The sequence below is a fragment of the Pelophylax lessonae genome (assembly GCF_965119305.1).
Source record: "Pelophylax lessonae genome assembly, chromosome: 1".
Lineage (NCBI taxonomy): Eukaryota > Metazoa > Chordata > Amphibia > Anura > Ranidae > Pelophylax > Pelophylax lessonae.
The window spans coordinates 745,213,910-745,234,872 of NC_138768.1; the positions used below are offsets into that span (position 1 = coordinate 745,213,910).

At 42.2% G+C, this 20,963-nt stretch overlaps 1 protein-coding gene across 1 annotated transcript in view; it reads left to right on the plus strand.

Moving 5' to 3' along the window:
* Positions 1 to 1,791: 1,791 nt before the first annotated feature.
* Positions 1,792 to 20,963, plus strand: part of CORIN (corin, serine peptidase) — a gene marked incomplete at its 5' end in the record, with an annotated part of 372,660 nt that continues 353,488 nt past the window's right edge. Inside the window, 2 exon segments of the mRNA XM_082265807.1 lie at positions 1,792 to 1,855; positions 1,858 to 1,955. Coding sequence (XP_082121933.1) covers positions 1,792 to 1,855; positions 1,858 to 1,955 — 162 coding nt within the window.

Genomic DNA, 20,963 nt, shown 5'->3' on the forward strand with positions numbered 1-20,963 from the left:
AGTAACACACCTCCTGTATTTGAGAGCCCCAACTCTGGATGAAGGAGCACCAGGGGCACATTTGAACAGCAGTATAGTCAGTCTGGGGGGGGGGGGGGGAGTGTTAGAAGTATTGACAGATTTAAATATACATAAATTGAAGCTGAACTCCAACCTATAATCAGTTATAATCAGTTACAGCAAACAGTGTTTTCCATTTTGGGATAAAGGTTTTATATAAATAAATGCAAGCTGATCATTGTAAGCACCCCAGTAAGTGAAAAATAATTTGTCACATCCCTGTAACTGATAGATCTGCATGAGAGCTTGTCCTGTTGAAAAACAACAGAATTAAAGCATTTGTTACCCCTCCCCCCCCTGTCAGTTTCTACCCTCCCCTCTGTACACTGACCACAGTATATCATGTCTGGTGAGCCCTAACACCGTGGTCATCTGCAGCTCTCCTCTGTCCACCTCCCTGCCTGTCTGCTCCTGTGTCAGAGGCCGCCCCCTCCCCTCTTGCTGCTTTTAAAACTTTTATTGTCCTGTATAATCCTCTCTGTACCCTGATTACAAGTGCTCCTGTCTCTGTGTTTTATATTAAAAAAAATGCCGCCGTTACTGTATTTCAGAGCGATTTCCGGCAATCACGTGATCGGCCGCCTTTCTCTCTCCTCTTGCCCCGCCTCATGTCAGCAAGGGGATCTCAGCCCCGCCCCCTGCATCTGTCAGATGGGGAGAGGAGAGAGTAGCCAGTCACATGATTGCCAGGAGCCGCTCTGAAATACGGTATTTAAAAATAAAATACAGAGACAGGAGCACTTGTAATCAGGGTACACAGAGGATTATATAAAGTTGTATAAGTGACTTAAAGTGACTAAAACGACCACTTTAAGCCTGGTCAACACATTATTCATTTTTTTTTTTTTTTTATGAACGAAAACAGTCCAATAAGCGCTCTCCGCCATTGGCTGAAAGTTCTGATTGGGAGTTGGTCAGCCGCTGATTTTCCAGCATGAAGGACCCATCATTAAACTTTAGTAGGAGACCCATACATTTTTTGTTGTCTCCTGACATTCAGCCTGTGTGTACCCGGCTTTAGACCACCCATACACAAGTAGAAAAATGAACAATCTCTGGAATGAAAATAGAAGTTTACATTTATGTAACAAGTGATAGTCCAATCATTGTTTCACAATTTGTCCAGTGAAGTTGCATTTTTCTGATCGTTTTCAACATAGACATATTTTTGTTTTATTCCTTCAGCTCATGTCCATTTCATTTATAGTTTATTCTTGAATGAGTCTCCTATAAATGATTAGAAATGTGTTTGCACACTAATTATGCGAAAATCGAACAATTGGTCCGACTACTGGATATTTCGTTCATTTTTCTACTCATTTATGGCCTGTTTACTGATCAGCAGATAAACATAAAGCAAAGAAAGCCTAAGAAAGAAAAGGAATGCAGCCCTCACATCTAGGAATGGGTAAGCTGCCATGTAATGAGTGTTAGCTTTTGGGTTTAATAGCGCTCTATTGTTATAAATCTATTCCTGCTGATAGTTAATGCTGGGATTGGAGACTCAGAACACGGGGGACCTCATCCAATGACCCCCCCAACCTGCTCTCTTCCCAGCTCTGACCCCTGTGCTCTGTCTGTACACCCCACCTCTGCTCAGGGACACACATCCATGCCTTCACTCTAGGTAGGTATCTCCGGGGATCGGTAGGTGTGCCCGCACACGGAGTGACACCTCCCGGCACGTGAAGGGTGTGTGATGGGAAGGCGGTCCGGGGTGTGGAGGGCAGGATGATGCTCGGAGCCTTCATCCCGGCACGTGGACGGACAGTGTACACAGCGCGGAGCTGGGAGCGGACACCGGGGATGGGAGCCCGCTGAGTATGTTGTCACTGCAACAGTTCACCACCATTCCGGGGGAGGAGAACTACCGGCCCGTCACCGCCACCGACAGGGTAAGAGCGACCTACCTGCCTGCCTCATTTACAGAGCGATATAATATGGAGCGATAATATAGTGCGGTACAGGCTCCAGTAATATACAACTCTGCCTGTTCCGTTACTGTGCTTCTCTTCTATAGTACATAATAGTCATGCTATACCGGGTTCTCTCCTATAGTACATTAATAGTACAGTGCCGGGTCCTCTCCTGTAGTATACAGTACAGTGCCGGGTTCTCTCCTGTAGTTTAATGCTGAGTCCTCTCCTAGAAGTACAGTGCTGGGTCCAACTTCAATGCCAGATCCTCTCCTATAGTATAATAGTGATGAGTCTTCTCCTATAGTATGATATTGGGTCTTTTATAATATGATGATGGGTGTTCTCCTGTAGTATATTATTGAGTCTTCTCCTATAATATAATGATGGGTCTTCTCCTATAGTATATTATTGAGTCTTATCCTATAGTATAGTACAGTATTGAGTCTTCTATGGTATAATAATGGGTTTTCTCCTATAGTATAATATGGATTCTTCCCCTGTAGTATAATGATGGGTCCTTTTATATGGTATATTATTGAGTTTTCTCCTATAGTATAATGATGGGTCCTCTCCTATAGTATAATGTTGAGTCTTCTTGTAAAGTATAATGATGAGTCCTCTCTTATAGTATTTTGAGTCTTCTCTTTTAGTATAATGATGGGTCTTCTCTTATAGTATAACATTGAGTCTTCTCCTATAGTATAATAATGGGTCCTGTCCTATAGTATAATGACTGGTCCTCTCCTATCCTCTCCTGTAGTATAATAATGGGTATTCTCCTATAGTATAATATTGAGTCCTCTCCTATAGTATAATGATGGGTCCTCTTCTATAGTATAATATTGAGTCTTCTCATATAGTACAATTATGAGTCCTCTCCTATAGTATAATGATGTGTCTTCTCCTATAGTATACATTTGAGTCCTCTCCTATAGTATAACGATTGGGTCTTCTCCTATGGTATAATATTGAGTCTTCTCCTATAGTATAATGATGTGTCTTCTCCTATAGTATACATTTGAGTCCTCTCCTATAGTATAACGATTGGGTCTTCTCCTATGGTATAATATTGAGTCTTCTCCTATAGTATAATGATGGGTCTTCTCCTATAGAATGATATTAAGTCCTCTCCAGTAGTATAACAATGGGTCTTCCACTTTGGTATAATGATGTCTTCTCCTATAGTTTAATATTGCGTCCTCTCCTATAGTAAAATGACGGATCTTCCTCTGTAGTATAACATTGAGTCCTCTCCTATAGAATAATGATTGGTCTTCCCATATGGTACAATGATGGGTCCTCTCCTATAGTATAATATTGAGTCTTCTCCTATAGTATAATGATGGGTCCTCTCTTATAGTATAATGATGGGTCCTCTCCTATAGTATAATATTGAGTTTTCTCCTATAGTACAGTATAATGAAGGGTCTTCTCCTATAGTATAATGATGGGTCTTCTGCTATCGTATGATATAGAGTCTTCTGCTATAGTATAATATTGAGTCCTCTCCTTTAGTTTAATATTGGGTGTTCTCCTATAGAATGATATTGAGTCCTCTCCTGTAGTATAATGATGGGTCCTCTCCTATAGTATAATAATGGGTCTTCTATAGTATAATATTGAGTCCTCTCCTATAGTATAATAATGGGTCTTCCCCTGTAGTATAATATGGAATCTTCTCCTATGGTATAATGATGGGTCTTCCCCTATAGTATAATACTGAGTCCTCTCCAGTGTTAATTTTGGCAGCAAATTTCAATTTAGTTTTAGTCTTAGTCTTAGGACTAAAATGGCATTTTAGTTTTAGTCCTATTTTAGTCTTCTGCAAGTGTTTTAGTTTTAGTCGTATTTAGTCGACTAAAACTCCAGTATATTTTAGTCGACTAAAACGCCCTACATTTTAGTCGACTAAAACTCATTTTAGTCATCTATAACCAAATGGGTGTAGTTCAATTGTAATTTGTAATGCATTATTTAAGCATTTTTCTACAATTTCCAAACTCATTATATACTACTGCTGGTCCTGGAGTGAAAAATCTAATATGTTATTATTTATGCTTTGAGCATGCACCAGTGTTAATTTTTGGCAGCAAATTTCGATTTAGTTTTAGTTATAGTCTTTTGACTAAAATGTCATTTTAGTTTTAGTCGTATTTTAGTCTTAAGACTAAAATGCCATTTTAGTTTTAGTCGTATTTTAGTCATCTGAATTGTGTTAGTCGACGAAAACGTTTTAGTCGATTTTAGTCGACGAAATTAACACTGGTCCTCTCCTAAAGTATAATGCCAGCTCCTCTCCTATCGTATACTAATGGGTCTTCCCCTATACTATGCTTGGTCCTCACCTATAGTACAGTCCTGGGTCTTCTTTTATAGTACAGGACACGCTCCACTCCTACAATACAGTGCTGGGTCCTCTCCTATAGTACAGTCCTGGGTCTTTGATAGTACAGGACACACTCCACTCCTATAATACAGTGCTTGGTCCTCTCCTATAGTACAGTCCTGGGACTTTTATAGTACAGGACACTATCCACTCCTATAATACAGTGCTTGGTCCTCTCCTATAGTACAGTCCTGGGTCTTTTATAGTACAGGACACTCTCCACTCCTATTATACAGTGCTTGGTCCTCTCTTATAGTACAGTCCTGGGTCTTTTATAGTACAGGACACTCTCCACTCCTATAATACAGTGCTTGGTCCTCTCCTATAGTACAGTCCTGGGTCTTCTTTTATAGTACAGGACACGCTCCACTCCTATAATACAGTGCTTGGTCCTCTCCTATAGTCCAGTCCTGGGTCTTCTCTTATAGTACAGGACACGCTCCACTCCTATAATACAGTGCTTGGTCCTCTCCTATAGTACAGTCCTGGGACTTTTATAGCACAGGACACGCTCCACTCCTATAATACAGTGCTTGGTCCTCTCCTATAGTACAGTCCTGGGTCTTCTCTCATAGTACAGGACACTCTCCACTCCTATAATACAGTGCTTGGTCCTCTCCTATAGTACAGTCCTGGGACTTTTATAGTACAGGACACGCTCCACTTCTATAATACAGTGCTTGGTCCTCTCCTACAGTACAGTCCTGGGTATTCTTTTATAGTACAGGACACACTCCACTCCTATAATACAGTGCTTGGTCCTCTCCTATAGTACAGTCCTGGGTCTTCTCTTATAGTACAGGACACTCTCCACTCCTTTAATACAGTGCTTGGTCCTCTCCTATAGTACAGTCCTGGGTCTTCTTTTATAGTACAGGACACGCTCCACTCCTATAATACAGTGCTTGGTCCTCTCCTATAGTACAGTCCTGGGTCTTCTCTTATAGTACAGGACACGCTCCACTCCTATAATACAGTGCTTGGTCCTCTCCTATAGTACAGTCCTGGGTCTTTTATAGTACAGGACACTCTCCACTCCTATAATACAGTGCTTGGTCCTCTCCTATAGTACAGTCCTGGGTATTCTTTTATAGTACAGGACACTCTCCACTCCTATAATACAGTGCTTGGTCCTCTCCTGTAGTGCAGTCCTGGGTCTTCTTTTGTAGTACAGGACACGCTCCACTCCTATAATACAGTGCTTGGTCCTCTCCTATAGTCCAGTCCTGGGACTTTTATAGTACAGGACACTCTCCACTCCTATAATACAGTGCTTGGTCCTCTCCTATAGTGCAGTCCTGGGTCTTCTCTTATAGTACAGGACACGCTCCACTCCTATAATACAGTGCTTGGTCCTCTCCTATAGTGCAGTCCTGGGTCTTCTCTCATAGTACAGAGATTCCAGCGCACTATTCCCAATGCACACATTCCTGTAGAGATGGCTGTGTATGTAAGTGGGTGCTGAAGTCCAGCTGGAACCATGAATAGTCAGAAAGAGCAATGTCACCAGCACACCAAGATCTCCAACATGGGTCCAAAGCTTTATTTAGTGATCACATCGCTGGAGCAAATAGTCAGAGAGATGTCATCAGCACACTAAGATCTCCAAAATGGGTCCATAGCTTTATTTAGTAATCTCATCATTATAGCAAATCGCAAGATTTTGGAGCCACGCAGGCATGTGACTCTTAGTACAGGACACGCTCCACTCCTATAATACAGTGCTGGGTCCTTTCCCATAGTACAATGCTGGGTCCTCTTCTACAGTATGGTGGCAACTGCAATACTATAGCACAGTGCTAGTTACGTTTCTATATCACAGCATTGGGGTCCATTCCTATAGTACAGTGCCAGCTGTAATCCTATGGTATAGTGCTATATCCAATCCCATAGAAGAGGTCTAGGTACTCTTTTGTATAGTACATTGCCCCCTCCTCAAGTACAGTGCTGGGTCTCCTCTTATAAAATAGTACAAGCTCCTCTCTTGTAGTATTTTAACAGATTCACTGCTATAATACAATACCATCTCCTCTCCCGTAGTGTAGTGCCAGCTATAGGGACCACATCAGTGTACGCTCCCTGCCATCAACTCCCAGAAATTAGCAGCAGTTACTTTAACGTATAACTAATGACAACACCTTTTCTTTAGTTTTGGATACAGGAGAGGAATTAGAACACATGTAGGTTTTTATTGCTGTCTGTGCCCCCATCAAGAAGATTCACCCTCTCTATTTATCTTGTTTGGGTCCTGTACACACCTGAGCGATTTTCTCCTTGAAGCGTGTAGCTCTAAAACGCTCAACAAGACAAATCCCATTTATTTCAATGGCCCCTGTTCACACCGGAGCGTTCTGTCACCTGAAGCAAAACGCCTGTCACTCAAAAAAGTACATGAGCGTCTTTTTGGCAGATTAAAACGTTTTTTGGCCCTATAGACTTCCATACGCCTGACTAGAGTGTTTAACGAGCGTTTTATGAACATTTTGTAGCTCATTTTCTGCTCAAACAGCAGCTCTCCGCCCCTAGTTTCCTCTCCCTTTCCTTCCCCTAGTGCTTTCTTTTGGCTAAACAAAAATGTCTGAAGCTGTAAAACACTTATAATACACTTCTAAAATGTTTTAAAAAAGCTGCAAAAAATCTCCCGAAAAACGCCAGTGAATGTGAAAGAAAATCCCACATTTTGGGTTGACATCAGAACAGCAATAGAGGGGAAATCTTCCAATGAGGACACTAGCTTTTGTAAAGCTCCTGGATTCCTTCACTTTGGAGGGATTATTTTCTTCTCACTTCCTGTTTTGTCTATGGGACAGGAGTGAAATATCCCCCAGTGGGACAAAGATGGCAAAAATGATGGAGATTATAACCCCCTCACCTTAACCGCTTACGGCGGCAGCTCTGCTCTGTCCCGCGAAATAACGTATCTGTACGTCGCTTCGCGGGACTGCTACATTCGCCACAGGGGAAACTAATTAACGATTGCCGCTGTGCACCTGCGATCGCTCCCTGTGGAGACAGAACGACAGTCTGCTGATGTAAACACGGCAGGCCCCTGTTCTGTCAGTAAGGAACACAGGGATCCTGTGTTCCCCTTATTTAGGAACACAGGTCGATGTGTTCATGCAGCAAGCCCATCCCCCCACAGTTAGAAAGCTCCCCCTAGGGACGCATTTAACCCTTTGATCGCCCCTGGTGTTAACCCCTTCCCTGCCATTTTCATTAAGTATAGTAACAGTGCATATGTATAGCACGGATTACTGTAATAATGTCACTGGTCCTCCCAAAAGTGTAAAAAATGTCAGTTAGGTGTTCAATCTGTCCGCCACAATGTCGCAGTCCCATTAAAAATTGCTGATCGCCGCCATTACTAGTAAAAAAAATAAAATAAATAAAAATGACATAAATCTTTCCCCTAGTTTGTAGACGTGATAACTTTTGCACAAACCAATCAAAATACGCGTATTGGGATTTTGTTTTACCATACATATGTAGGAGGATACAAATTGGCTTAAAATTATGAAAAAATTCGATTTTTAAATGTTTTTTTTATTGGTAATGTTTTATAGCAGAAAGTAAAAAATATTGTTTTTTTTTTTTTTTCCAGAATTGTCGCTCTTTTTTTGTTTCTAGCGCACAAAATAAAAATTGCACAGGTGATCAAATGCCACCAAAAGAAAGCTCTCTATTTGTGGGGAAAAAAAAGGACATCAATTTTATTAGGGTACAGCGTGCTGGGAGCGCGCAGGGTACACATTCTCGGCACAGCTCTATGGGCTCTAATGCATGCGAATATGCGGCCCCTCAGCGCCAAGGGCCGGCTACATATTTGCATGCGGTCGGCACCTAGGGGTTAAACATAACTTTTGATGCTGACAGAAGTTTTGGTGGGTTACTGCACCCCAAACATTAAAAGATATGAATGAGTGAGTATTTACATATCCAGCAATCCAGTTCCATGCTCCATTGTAGCAGTCCTGTAGACTCGGGATGTAGAAGGGATGAACTGTATGAAGTGGTTATAAAAATGTATCAATGTAGATTACAGTTACTATGTTTGTTTCAGAAAGTCAGATGCAGAAATGTGTCACAGATCACAATGCCTGGAGTAGGATGTTAAATGCCCTCATTATATTCCATTACCTCCAGACAGAGACATGCCTTTATTGACAGTAAAGACAGCACAGAGCCTAGGAAGAGGCAGCAATCTGTTGTACAGTGTTACAGAATACAGGGACCGCACTTGAAAGGAATCGTACTTCTTACATCGGAATAATGGATTGAGTGTGAGTGATGAATGGCTGAATAGTCAGAACTTTGTGTGAATCATATCTCCACCAATCACATGGCTCTGTGAAACAGCTGATTGAGACATATGGGAACAATCGATGGGATCTGGTCGACACATGTCATTAAATCTGGTTATTATTGCAGGGAAGCTGTATGGGTAAAAATTGGATGTACATAGAATGTATCCTGTTGAGTAAGAGGCATTTATTATTGGGTGTATACTAAAGAAGGAAGGAATTATTTATTGAATGGTAATATTTTAAATTCCTATAGACTAGCAGTAGTTCACATTCCCGATAAATGATATATTCATCTGTACTGTGGATCATCCTGCACCTTCCAACATACATAGCTCATTTTCTATTCTTGCCTTTGCCAAGCTACTTAGAGTTACGGCCCAAAGCAAACATTTATTACATAGCAGGTGGTGGTTGTATTTGTTTTCTTTCGTTAGCTGTTCATTCTTTTTTCACCTGCTGATCCTGCCATTTATGCTGGCCATACACTAGCCGAAATACCGTTTGAAAATCTGTCATTTGGGCCGTTCGTTCACAAAAAGAAAATCGGTTTTAACTTTTCAGAACTAAAAAATCGAAGGAACAGTTTGGAAAATTCTGCCAAACGAACGATAAATTGAAAGGTTAATGTGTTTCTCGCCCATACTGTTTGCACTACGCATATGTGACAAAATGAATGAAAAACTGATTCATTTATATCCATTGAACGATTTATCAATCAAAATTCGGTCATTATATGATGTTATGATCATCGATGAGTGTTTGTTTTTCAAAAATGAGTTTGAACGATTTTTTGTATATAGTGTATGGCCAGCATTGCTCTGTTTTCTTTTTTTTTTGTTTGTTTTTTAACAGAGCAAGCTATCCTGCAGATGTTGCAGTTAGGTATGCTTACCGTGATAAGCTTTTATTTCTTTATGTAAAACCTTAATCGAAAAGGAACAAAACTGTTTGCTGTAACAGCTTATAAAGTGTCATCTGGAGTTTGACTTTAATTTCTTAGTTTATTTAAATCTGCTAGTACATTAAACACTACCCTCCTCCGGACTGACAATGCTGCTGTCCAAACGTGTCTCTGTTTCTCCTTCATCTATCCAGAGTGGAGGCACTCTAATATGGGAGGCATGTTACTGGCAAGGTCATCAAGTGAACACAGAGGGGAAAAAGCCTAAAAAAGAAAACGAATGCAGTTACCACATCTAATGGTTGGTAAGCTACAATATATTACAGTACAAGACCTTTTTGGGTTTATTGCTGCTGCTTTCATTTCCAAAGAAAAAAAATCCCTGCTGTTAGATTGGATGAGTATATGCAATGAAAAAAAAAAAAAAAGTATATATATAGAACAATAACTGTGGCGCTAAACCCTAATAAAATGTCCCAAATGAATGAGCAAAAGGCAGTCCTTATGGTATAACTTCACACTGAAGACAGATGAAATAGCCTCAGAACCGAAGAACCGCCACCAAAAGCACTCCAATCTCACCACTGCTTACCAAATTTTAATGATCCCCATGACAGACATCACATGAGCCCAAAAAACATGTATTGGAACAGGAACTCCCACTCGCTGGTCCCGGACTGGCAAGCTCAACAAATGGTGTGATATGGAACAGAAAAGCAGGGACACTCACATAGCGCAGACTGCTAGAAGTTTATTCCCACATATATTAAAATTGCACTTACAATGTTAAAAAGATGATCTTCGCATCGCAAATCTGTGTAAATGGACCTCCTCTCTGTGTTCCTCTGCGTTCCTCGTTTAGACAACCAAAAATATGGCCGCCACTACTCCTCCACGCCACAGCGCGCGTCACCAAAAGCGCCACCCGGCGCGTTTCGTCATCAAAAGATGTCGTCCAGGGGTGTGGCCTCGAGGTGCTCTCACGCTATATAAAGCCGCGGAGGAGAGCGGAACTGAGGGAACTAATTGACAACAGGGAATGGGAGCTACGTTCCACATACCGGAACCAGCCCCATTTCGGAAGAGGATAAAGATAACAACATCCGGGGAACGAGAACTTAATCACAATTCCACCGGCAGCAAAAATAGATCCTATACATAAACATACACACATACATAAATAAATACATACATACATACACATACATGAGTTATAAATAAATAAATTGAGAATGATTTGAGCAGAAAGCATGCTTTTCCTATGATGTTTCCACATGTTGCAATAACTATATTTTGTACAAGCATCTTTGTAAGCTACATTGGCACTAAATAAATCCTGTATAATAATAATAACATTCACGGTCATGTTTAAAAAATGTATTTACTACAAATATTTTAGGCATTGTGTGCTGAGCCAACAAATTTCATTTTCCTTTCTCTATTTTTATTTATTTTTTTATTTTGTTATTTTTGGCTCAGCTTTTATACTTCTTTTTTTCCTTTATATGGGTTATCAGTGGCATCCATGCATGCATTGTTCTTCTGTATTTTCCATCATCTTGTCTTTCCACATGTGTTTCTGAAGTTAAACAATCTTATGTTCTGCAGTGTCGTGACGTGATACTCCTGTGAGGACGATTGCCAAAATAAGAGTTTGGCCAAATCAAGTATTATTGGTCAGAATGAACAGAAAGGGTTTTGTATTTTGATGCCAAGTTGTATAAAGTTATCCGTTATAATGTACACACTTTTCATGCTTTATAAAATAAAACAACATTATACAACGTGCCTTCAAAATACAAAGTCCTTTCTGTTCATTCTGACCCATAATACTTGATTTGGCCAAACTAGTATTTTGGCAATCGTTCATGTATTTTCTGACCATTCACAGCAGCTGGATTGTAGTATTGGTTGTCTCTAATTAATAATTAATAGGAAAATATATCTAGTAACTTTTTTTTTATTTATTTTTTTATAATCAGCAAATCAGGAATAGTTAATACAGCGGCATGTAAGAGGAGACCTCTTGTATGTAAATACTTTCACATCTGTACACAATAGGAGGTATTTGGAATGTTAAAATACAACTGCAGCTTTTTTTATTAGCCAGTTTGGGGTTGATGTGTAAATCTCTCCCTGACTACAGCAGACGATTGTCCTTAGATTGTCTGTCCTTAGATTGTCTGTCCTTAGATTGTCTGTCCTTAGATTTTCTGTCCTTAGATTGTCCGTCCTTAGATTGTCTGTCCTTAGATTGTCCGTCCTTAGATTGTCTGTCCTTAGATTGTCTGTCCTTAGATTGTCTGTGCTTAGATTGTCTGTCCTTAGATTTTCTGTCCTTAGATTGTCCGTCCTTAGATTGTCTGTCCTTAGATTGTCCGTCCTTAGATTGTCTGTCCTTAGATTGTCTGTCCTTAGATTGTCTGTGCTTAGATTGTCTGTCCTCGACAGGGTCTGTCACATTCTTCTAGCCAAGCCAGCCAATGTAGGAATTGGGACGTTGGCTGCTGGAGGAGAATGGCTTCCCATATTACCAGAATGATTTATTAAAGGAGAAATTCTTACAATGGCTTGGGTTCACATTCTGGCAATTTTTCTATGTGTTTACATTTTTAAAACATTTTTTGAGCTTTTGAAGTGCGAGTAATCACCTTTGTTTTTAAAGAAGAGTTTTAAAACACTTAGGCTGTAGTTTTTAATGGCAGATTTACATAGATAATATAGATACCTAGTTGTGGTGCTATTAGACTTAAAGGGGCATTAAACCCAAAAACGAATATATTGCAAACGATTAATTCTTAGATGTGGTCCTGCATTTGTTTTCTGTTTTTAGGCTTTTTTCCTTTATTTTCTCCGGGTGATTTGGCCAGCAAGTCTTTGTCACTGACAGTGTTGGGACCCTTACTTTTTAATATCTTTATAAATGATATAGGGTCTGGGATTAAATGTAGCATTTCAGTTTTTGCAGATGACACCAAGCTTTGCAGTGGAATAACTTCCTTACAGGATGTCTCCAACTTACAATCTGACCTCAATTCACTATTTCATTGGGCAACTATGTGGCAAATGAGGTTTAATGTTGATAAATGTAAAGTTATGCACTTGGGGGCTAAGAATATGCATGCATCATACATACTAGGGGGAGTACAACTGGGGTAATCCATAGCGGAGAAGGATCTGGATGTTTTGGTAGATCATAAGCTTAATAATAGCATGCAATGCCAAGCTGCAGTTTCCAAAGCAAGCAAAACCCTTTCTTGTATTAACAGAGGCATGGACTCCAGAGAGAGAGATATAATTTTGCCCCTGTACACATCATTAGTAAGACCTCATCTGGAATATGCAGTTCAGTTTTGGGCACCGGTTCTCAAAAAGGATATCGGGGAACTGGAGAAAGTGCAGAGAAAGGCAACCAAACTGATAAGAGGCATGGATGAGCTCAGCCATCAGAAAAGATTATAGGAACTGAATTTATTCTCTCTTGAGAAGAGGAGATTAAGGGGGGAAATGATCAACATGTATAAATACATAAGGGGTCCATATAGAGAACTTGGTGTTCAGTTGTTCACTTTAAGGTCAACACAAAGGACAAGGGGGCACTCTTTACGTCTAGAGGAAAACAGATTTAGTCTCCAAATCTAGAAAGGTTTCTTCACCGTAAGAGCTGTGAAAATGTGGAATAGAATCCCTCCAGAGGTGGTTCTGGCTAGCTCACTAGATTGCTTTAAAAAAGGCCTGGATTATTTCCATGGTGGACTTAATAAAACTGGGTACTAATATTTATAGGTAGAGTTGATCCAGGGAATAGCAGATTGCCTCTCGGGGGATCAGGAAGGAATTTTTTCCCCTGCTGTAGCAAATTGGATCATGCTTTGCTTGGGTTTTTCACCTTCCTCTGGTTCAACTGTGGGTATAGGATTGTGTATATGGGATTGTATTGTTAAGTCTTCATTACATTTTTTTTGTTTTTTTTTTTGTTTTTTTTTTTTTATTGGTTGAGCCAGATGGACTTTTGTCTTTTTTCAACCTGACTAACTATGTAACTATGTAAAAAAGGGGAGAGAAATGAGCTAACCCTCGTGTGCCATAATCCTAATTGTAAGCGATGTAACTATGTAACTTTGGTACTTACAATGATCAGCTTTTATTCATTTATGTAAAACCTTTATCCCAAAAGGAAACAAAAAAAAAACAGATTTCTAAAACTGCTTATAAAGTGTTAGCTTGAGTTCAGCTGTTATTCAAGTCCATCTAAATCAGCTAGTGCATCTAAAGCCATAGACAAAGGGTTTTTCTTTCCTGCCTGCAACCACGGTTGATTCCTCCCACTGAGCCATCGTGTTCTCCTGGCGGGGGGGGGGGTTTGCGAGGAGGAAGCTGTCCCCGCCAGGAAAACACAGTGCTTATTACTAGCAGCTATAACAGAAGCTAGCAATAATTGCATGTAAAATCCGACAGGCTGGTTGTACCCAAGTTAATCAGTCGATCAGCTTGGGTACATTCAGCCTGCCCATACATGATTTGAACCATCTATGGCCGAATTAACAGTATTCTCCCCAAGATTGACAAGGCTGCTGTCCAAAGTTGTCTTCTTTGCTCCTGAACCCAGAGTGGAGACACCCTAAGGCAGAAAGTGTGTTATCGGCCAGGTGAAAACAAAGGAAAAAATTCATCAAGTGTATAGATCACCAATAAATAGTCCCACATTATCTTAATAGTTAAATCAGTCCAACTCCAGTGCCCACAATAAATGAATGTGCTCAGTGCTGTAAACCAAGCCTTTTTCCAGGTGCTTCACCTTAGAACGAGCCCCCGCCGTGCCACCCGCTTACCTCTATGACGGGCGACATGTTCAGTCGCCCGTCTTCCGGGATCACGGCATCCGGCCATCTGATTGGCCGGAGCCGCGGTGACGTCACTCCCGCGCACGCGCGGGAGCCCGACAGTCACGGCACGGGGCTCTGAAGGAACGGCACGAGCGGCCGTTCCTTCAGAGCGCATGCGCCAGTGACGTCACTGGCTGCATGTAAGGTAAATATCTCCTAAACGGTACATTTTTAGGAGATATATACAGTATCTATAGGTAAGCCCTATTATAGGCTTACCTATAGGTACAACTTGCAGAGGAGGGTTTACTTCCTCTTTAATACCCACAGTTGATCTAGAGAAGAAGGAAAAAAAATCTTTGTGTGTGATCCCCTAAGGTACTGGTGTCAAACTCAATTTAATCGCGGTCCACATCAGCATTAGGATTGCCCTCAAAGGGCCAGTTGTATCTGTAAGTCTAGATGTCCATAGCCACCCCCCCCCCCCTTGCAACAGATGTCAAGAACCCCCCACCAACAGAGGTCAAGAGTCCCCCACCCTCCCTTACATCACAGTGAACCTCCCTTACCTTGTGCTGCTGCTGGGAGGAAGCTAGGGGTGGAGCTGAGAAGCAGAAAGTACAGGGTCTGGAGGAGGACCAGAGGAGGGCTGGAGTCAGCTGCCAGAGTTTGCTGAATTCTGAGACCAGGAGAGGTTTGGACAAGGGGGTGCTGTGGCTCCACAGAGAGGGGGAGGATCTGAAGGATGAATTTTGTCCTCCTTTCTGCTGCTGACTGCTGAGACAAGGTGGAGGCATAAACAAGAGGATTGCTGCAGCTGCAAGGGGGGTGCGAGGGCCACATGAAATGGCATGGAGGGCCGCATTTGGCCCGTGGGCATTGTGTTTGACACTTGTGCCCTAAGGCAATCAGATATTCTCTTGGTCAACAATATCTGGTGTTAATACAGTACTTATAAATGGTAAAATTCAGTTATACTCTGTGCAATTAGGAATGCAATTGACTGACCTGGCTAGAACTAGTTCCTGAAGTCTATTCCACATTTTTACGGCTCCTACTGTAAAGAAGCCTTACCGTATGTGGGAGATAAACCTCTTTTCCTCCAGTTGCAAAGAGTGCCTCCTTGTCCTTTGTAATGACCCTGAAGTACATATTATCATTGACCTGAAACAAAGTACGCAGGTCAGGAAGTCTAACTTCATTTGTCACATTGATGTTCTGGGTCAGTTACCCAGAATGTACAGCAGGCAGTGAAAGCCAGACAGACAGCATTTTTACAACAGACTCAGAAATGTAAAACTTTACTTTTTTTTTTTTTAAGTACAGGTTACCTATAACAGTTTTTTCTGAGTCTCCGGGATGCTAGTAATATGCAGAGTAGCTGATCTCTATGTCCTGACACCCAGCCTAATATTTTGCCAGTGCCTGTACTGCTGTAGGATCAGTGGAAGTCATTAGGAGCCACTCAGTCTGCACTCACCTCTAACATGGCATGATAATGAATGACCCATGATGGTCAAGAAGACCTGGTGCTGGTTGATGGGTGCAGTATAGTGTGCCCAATTTACACTGCTTATCCGCTCACAGCTCCTAATGCTAGATCATTTCCACATGTGTATGAGCCACATGGAGCCCATAAACACATTTTACACACATGACATTGGTGCCAATAATGTTAAGCAGGGTTCATTAGGCAGAATGTGCCTTTTAATTTATACTGCTAATTGCGAGTAATGTGCAGTGGAGAATGAGAAGTTTTGGTCAATGTATAAGTTGAAAGCTGCATAGAGACAGGTGCCTTGTCACGGCTCGATGCCTGGACAGGCATGTAGTATTTAGAGCCTGTTCAGAGAAAATTAATTGGGCAGTGATGAGCAGCGTTGTCCAAAGCAGTCCTAACACATGGCAAATATTTTATATATATATAATATTTTTATATATCTCCTTTAGGGCTCTTTCACACAGGCGGATCATTTAGATCTGCCTGTCCGTTTTTTTTTTGGCGGATCTGAACGGTCCCCCCTATGCATCCCTATGGGGCATCGGATGTCAGTGGAGACATGATCCGTCAAATCTGGACGGCTGGAAACCCTATTTTCCATCCGTCCAGCGGATCGGATGGGATCGGATGAGAACGGACCGACGGTCCGTTCCCATCCAATTCCCCCATAGAGATGTATGGGGAACTGAATAGCTGTGTCTCCACACACAGTGCGGAGAACAGCTGTCATCCTCCTGCTTAGCGGGGGATCGGCGGATCGATCCCCCGCTGAGATAAACGGAGTCCGTTTGACGAACACATAGTGTGAAAGAGCCCTTACTTATTCCTTTTAAGTTTTTTACATATATGTCCTTTAATGTATTCTGCTATGTTTATCTTGTCATTGGTTATTTGTTAGGCACAGTCAACGTTTTGATGTATGTATTTTTTGGGTTTCACGATAACCTAGTACCCCTAAGACATCATAACATCTAAATTCATAGGCACCAACAGAGAGTGGGTTGCTGTACTATATAGTAAACCTGCCTTGCGAAGTACCAATATAGCCGCTGGATATATAAGGTGACACAAATCTACTAGTTATCTAAAGGAGTACCAAGGTGGCCGCTGAATGTGTGATCTAGGAATGCTAGAATACCGCACCTTATTTAAACCAGATGGTGTAGCAATATGGTGCCACACCCGATGGTGTCTGAGTGACGAAACGCGCAGGGTGGAGCCACAGCGTCATTGCATCACTTCTGTTTTCGGGTCCGTGAGGCGCATTTGCGTTCCGGACTTCCTGATTCTCTGTTTTTACTGCTTGGCTTTAACTGATCAAATGTAAGTGCACAACTGGTTTCTTATTAAAATTTGAACCACGGAATTATACTATGGATGTTTCATTTCCCACACATGTATGAGACCGCGGGGGTAACTGGAGCATAAGAGTATAGTGTGTCAGCCACCCATTGCGAAAAAGAGATTACATACAGCCACTGGTGCTGTGAAGGCTGGATACCCCCTTGGTGGGGAGAGCTTTCCGGTGAGTGCGGTACATAAGGGGGGGCATGAGTCACAAAGACACCGGCACAAACGTTTTGTGAAAGCACATATTTCTGATTTCCGTACAATATCAAACTTTAGTACTGTCATTACAGAGAGCACCCCTCACATTTTTGTAAATATTTTATTATATTTGATATATATGTGAGAACACTGAAGAAATGACACTTTTCTACAAGGTAAAGTAGTGAGTGTACAGCTTGTATAACAGTGTAAATTTGCTGTCCCCTCAAAATTAACTCAACACACAGCCATTAATGTCTAAACCGCTGGCAACAAAAGTGAGTACACCCCTAAGTGAAAATGTCCAAGTTTGGCCCAAAGTGTCAATATTTTGTGTGGCCACCAATATTTTCCAGCACTGCTTGAACCCTCTTGGGCATGGAGTTCACCAGAGCTTCACAGATTGCCACTGGAGTCCTCTTCCACTCCTCCATGACGACATCTTGGAGCTGGTGGATGTTAGAGACCTTGCGCTCCTCCACCTTCCATTTGAGGATGCCCCACAGATTCCCAATAGGTTTTAGGTCTGGAGACACGCTTGGCCAGTCCATCACCTTTACCCTCAGCTTCTTTAGCAAGACAGTGGTCATCTTGGAGGTGTGTTTGGGGTCGTTATCATGTTGGAATACTGCCCTGCGTCCCAGTCTCCGAAGAGAGGGGTTCATGCTCTGCTTCAGTGTGTCACAGTACATGTTGGCATTCATGGTTCCCTGAATGCACTCATGCAGCCCCAGGCTATGACACTCCCACCACCATGCTTGACTGTAGGCAAGACACACATGTCTTTGTACTCTTAACCTAGTTGCCGCCACACATGCTTGACACCATCTGAACCAAATAAGTTTACCGTGGTCTCATCAGACCACAGGACATGGTTGCAGTAATCCATGTCCTTAGTCTGCTTGTCTTCAGCAAACTGTTTGTGGGCTTTCTTGTGCATCGTCTTTAGAAGAGGCTTCCTTCTGGGACGACAGCTATGCAGACCAATTTAATGCTGTGTGCGGCGTATGGTCTAAGCACTGACAGGCTGACCCCTGTAACGCTCCTGCGTTTTTGTAGTAGGCTGGATTTGCAGCTGCAGAATCTCCACTCAGTAGTCATGTAGAGATGTGTTGAATAACCAGATCCAACTCTCCAGACTCATCACTGTGGGCCCGTCAGCTTCAGCATACAGATATACACACACTCAATAAGATGTTCCTGGAGTGATAGGATGTATATGATAGTATGAAGGTGATGTGCTGAAGGGACAGGTGTGAACAGTGACAGAGATGGTAAGCACTTGATAGAAATGTTCAGGAGAGTATTAGATGGTATTTAGGTAGAATGCAGATAGGTTAGTAATCGAGTATGGTAACAGGTGGTAAGGACAGCAGATGACAAATACAGGATAGGCTAACCCAGTGCAAGGATAGATGGTAGTAGACTCAAGAGCTAGCAATCTATGTAACAGTGCAGATGATAGAATTAGTATGCATAGATAGTAACAGTCCTTAATGTGCAGAGGTAGGTAGTGTAAGTTAGGTTATGGAGGATTCCCCTGTGGGGTACTTATCACTAGTAAGGTTAGTAGTAGAGGGGTCCAGTAGTGAGGGAGTGATCCGGTAGCGAGATACAGGGATCAGTAGCGAGGTTCCGGTCTGTTCCAGGTAAAAGCAAATAGCTGGAGGTTCCGGCAGCGAGACAAGCTTGTAAGCATGTAGACACACAGGCACATAAGCAAAGGCACAGGCACAGGTACAGAGATAGAGAGTGAAAGCAGTAAGCCAAGAGTGATCCGGTAGCGAGATACGGGATCAGTAATGAAACTAGTTCAGGTAGCGAGATACAGGAGCGAGTGACATCAAGTATGGCTGCTTCCCAGACGGCTTGAACGAACTAACCAGGCGGTTAGAACGAACTAACCAGGCGGTTAGAACGAACAACGTGAGAGAGAACGCCGGCGGTTGAAATAGCCGCTCAGAGCGGCGCTCGGCGATGACGTCATCCGTCTTAAAGGTGTTTGCGTACCACCTAATTAGAAAGGTGGGACGCATATTGAAAGGAAATGGAAATTAAGGGTACCAGAGGTACCAGAATCTTACAACCCCCCCCCCCCCCACACACACACACACACACACCCCTTCAACCTCTGCAGCAATGCTGGCAGCACTCATTTATCTATTTCCCAAAGACAACCTCTGGGTATGTCGCTGAGCACATGCACTCAACTTCTTTGGTCGAGGCCTGTTCTCACTGGAACCTGTCTTGGTAAACCACTGTATGGTCTTGGCCACCATGCTGCAGCTCAGTTTCAGGGTCTTGTCAATCTTCTTATAGCCTAGGCCAGTGATGACAACCTTGGCACCCCAGATGTTTTGGAACTACATTTCCCATGATGCCTACACAGCAGAGTTCATGAGCATCATTGGAAAATGTAGTTCCAAAACATCTGGGGTGCCAAGGTTCGTCATCACTGGCCTAGGCCATCTTCATGTAGAGCAACAATTCTTTTTTTCAGATCCTCAGAGTTCTTTGCCCAGAGGTGCCATGCTGAACTTCCAGTGAGCAGTATGAGAGAGTGAGAGCGATAACAACAAATTTAACACACCTGCTCCCCATTCACACCTGAGACCTTGTAACACCGAGTCACATGACACCGGGGAGGGAAAATTGCTAATTGGGCCCAATTTGGATATTTTCACTTAGGGGTGTACTCACTTTTGTTGCCAGCGGTTTAGACATAATGGCTGTGTGTTGAGTTATTTTGAGGGGACAGCAAATTTACACTTATACAAGCTGTACACTCACTACTTTACATTGTAGCAAAGTGTTATTTCTTCAGTGTTGTCACTGTTACAAAAATATAAGAGGTGTACTCTTGTGAGATAATTTATGTAATGGCAAGAGGTGCTGAAGTATGCTAGATGTTCTATTAATGCTGACTGCTGGGGGAGCCTATTGTTGCTGGGGTGGGGGTCAGTGTTTGTTGAGAGCGGTCTATTGTTGCTGGGAGATCTGTTGTTTCTGGCAGACAAATCCTCTCAGGATATATGTTTAACAGGGTGGATCTATTGTTGCTGGATTGTTGTTTTTTTGGGAGGAGTCTATTGTTGGTGGGGGGTATTTTGTTGGTGGAGCGGGATCTATTGTGGCTGGGTTGTTGTTTTTTTGGGAGGGGGTCTATTGTTGGTGGAGGTTATTTTATTGCGAGGGGTCTTTTGTTGGTGGGGATCTGTTGTTGTTGGAGCGGGATCTATTGTTGCTGGATTGGTGGGGCAGGATCTATTGATGCTGGGTGGGACTATCTACAGTATTTTATTGCTTTTCTTGTTATTATCAATTACTTACTGGGAATTGGGTAGGGGATGGAACCTAGGAATGGTGTTCAGAGGTGGGTAGGGGTCGGAAGAAAAGGGGTGACCTAGAAGGAGAGAGTTCCTTGCACATTTTCCTGCTTTTGTCATCTCTGATTGATTGGTTTCTGCTACAAGTAAAAAAACAGATGCAAAAAAACTGCTGTAGACTGATGAACCCTA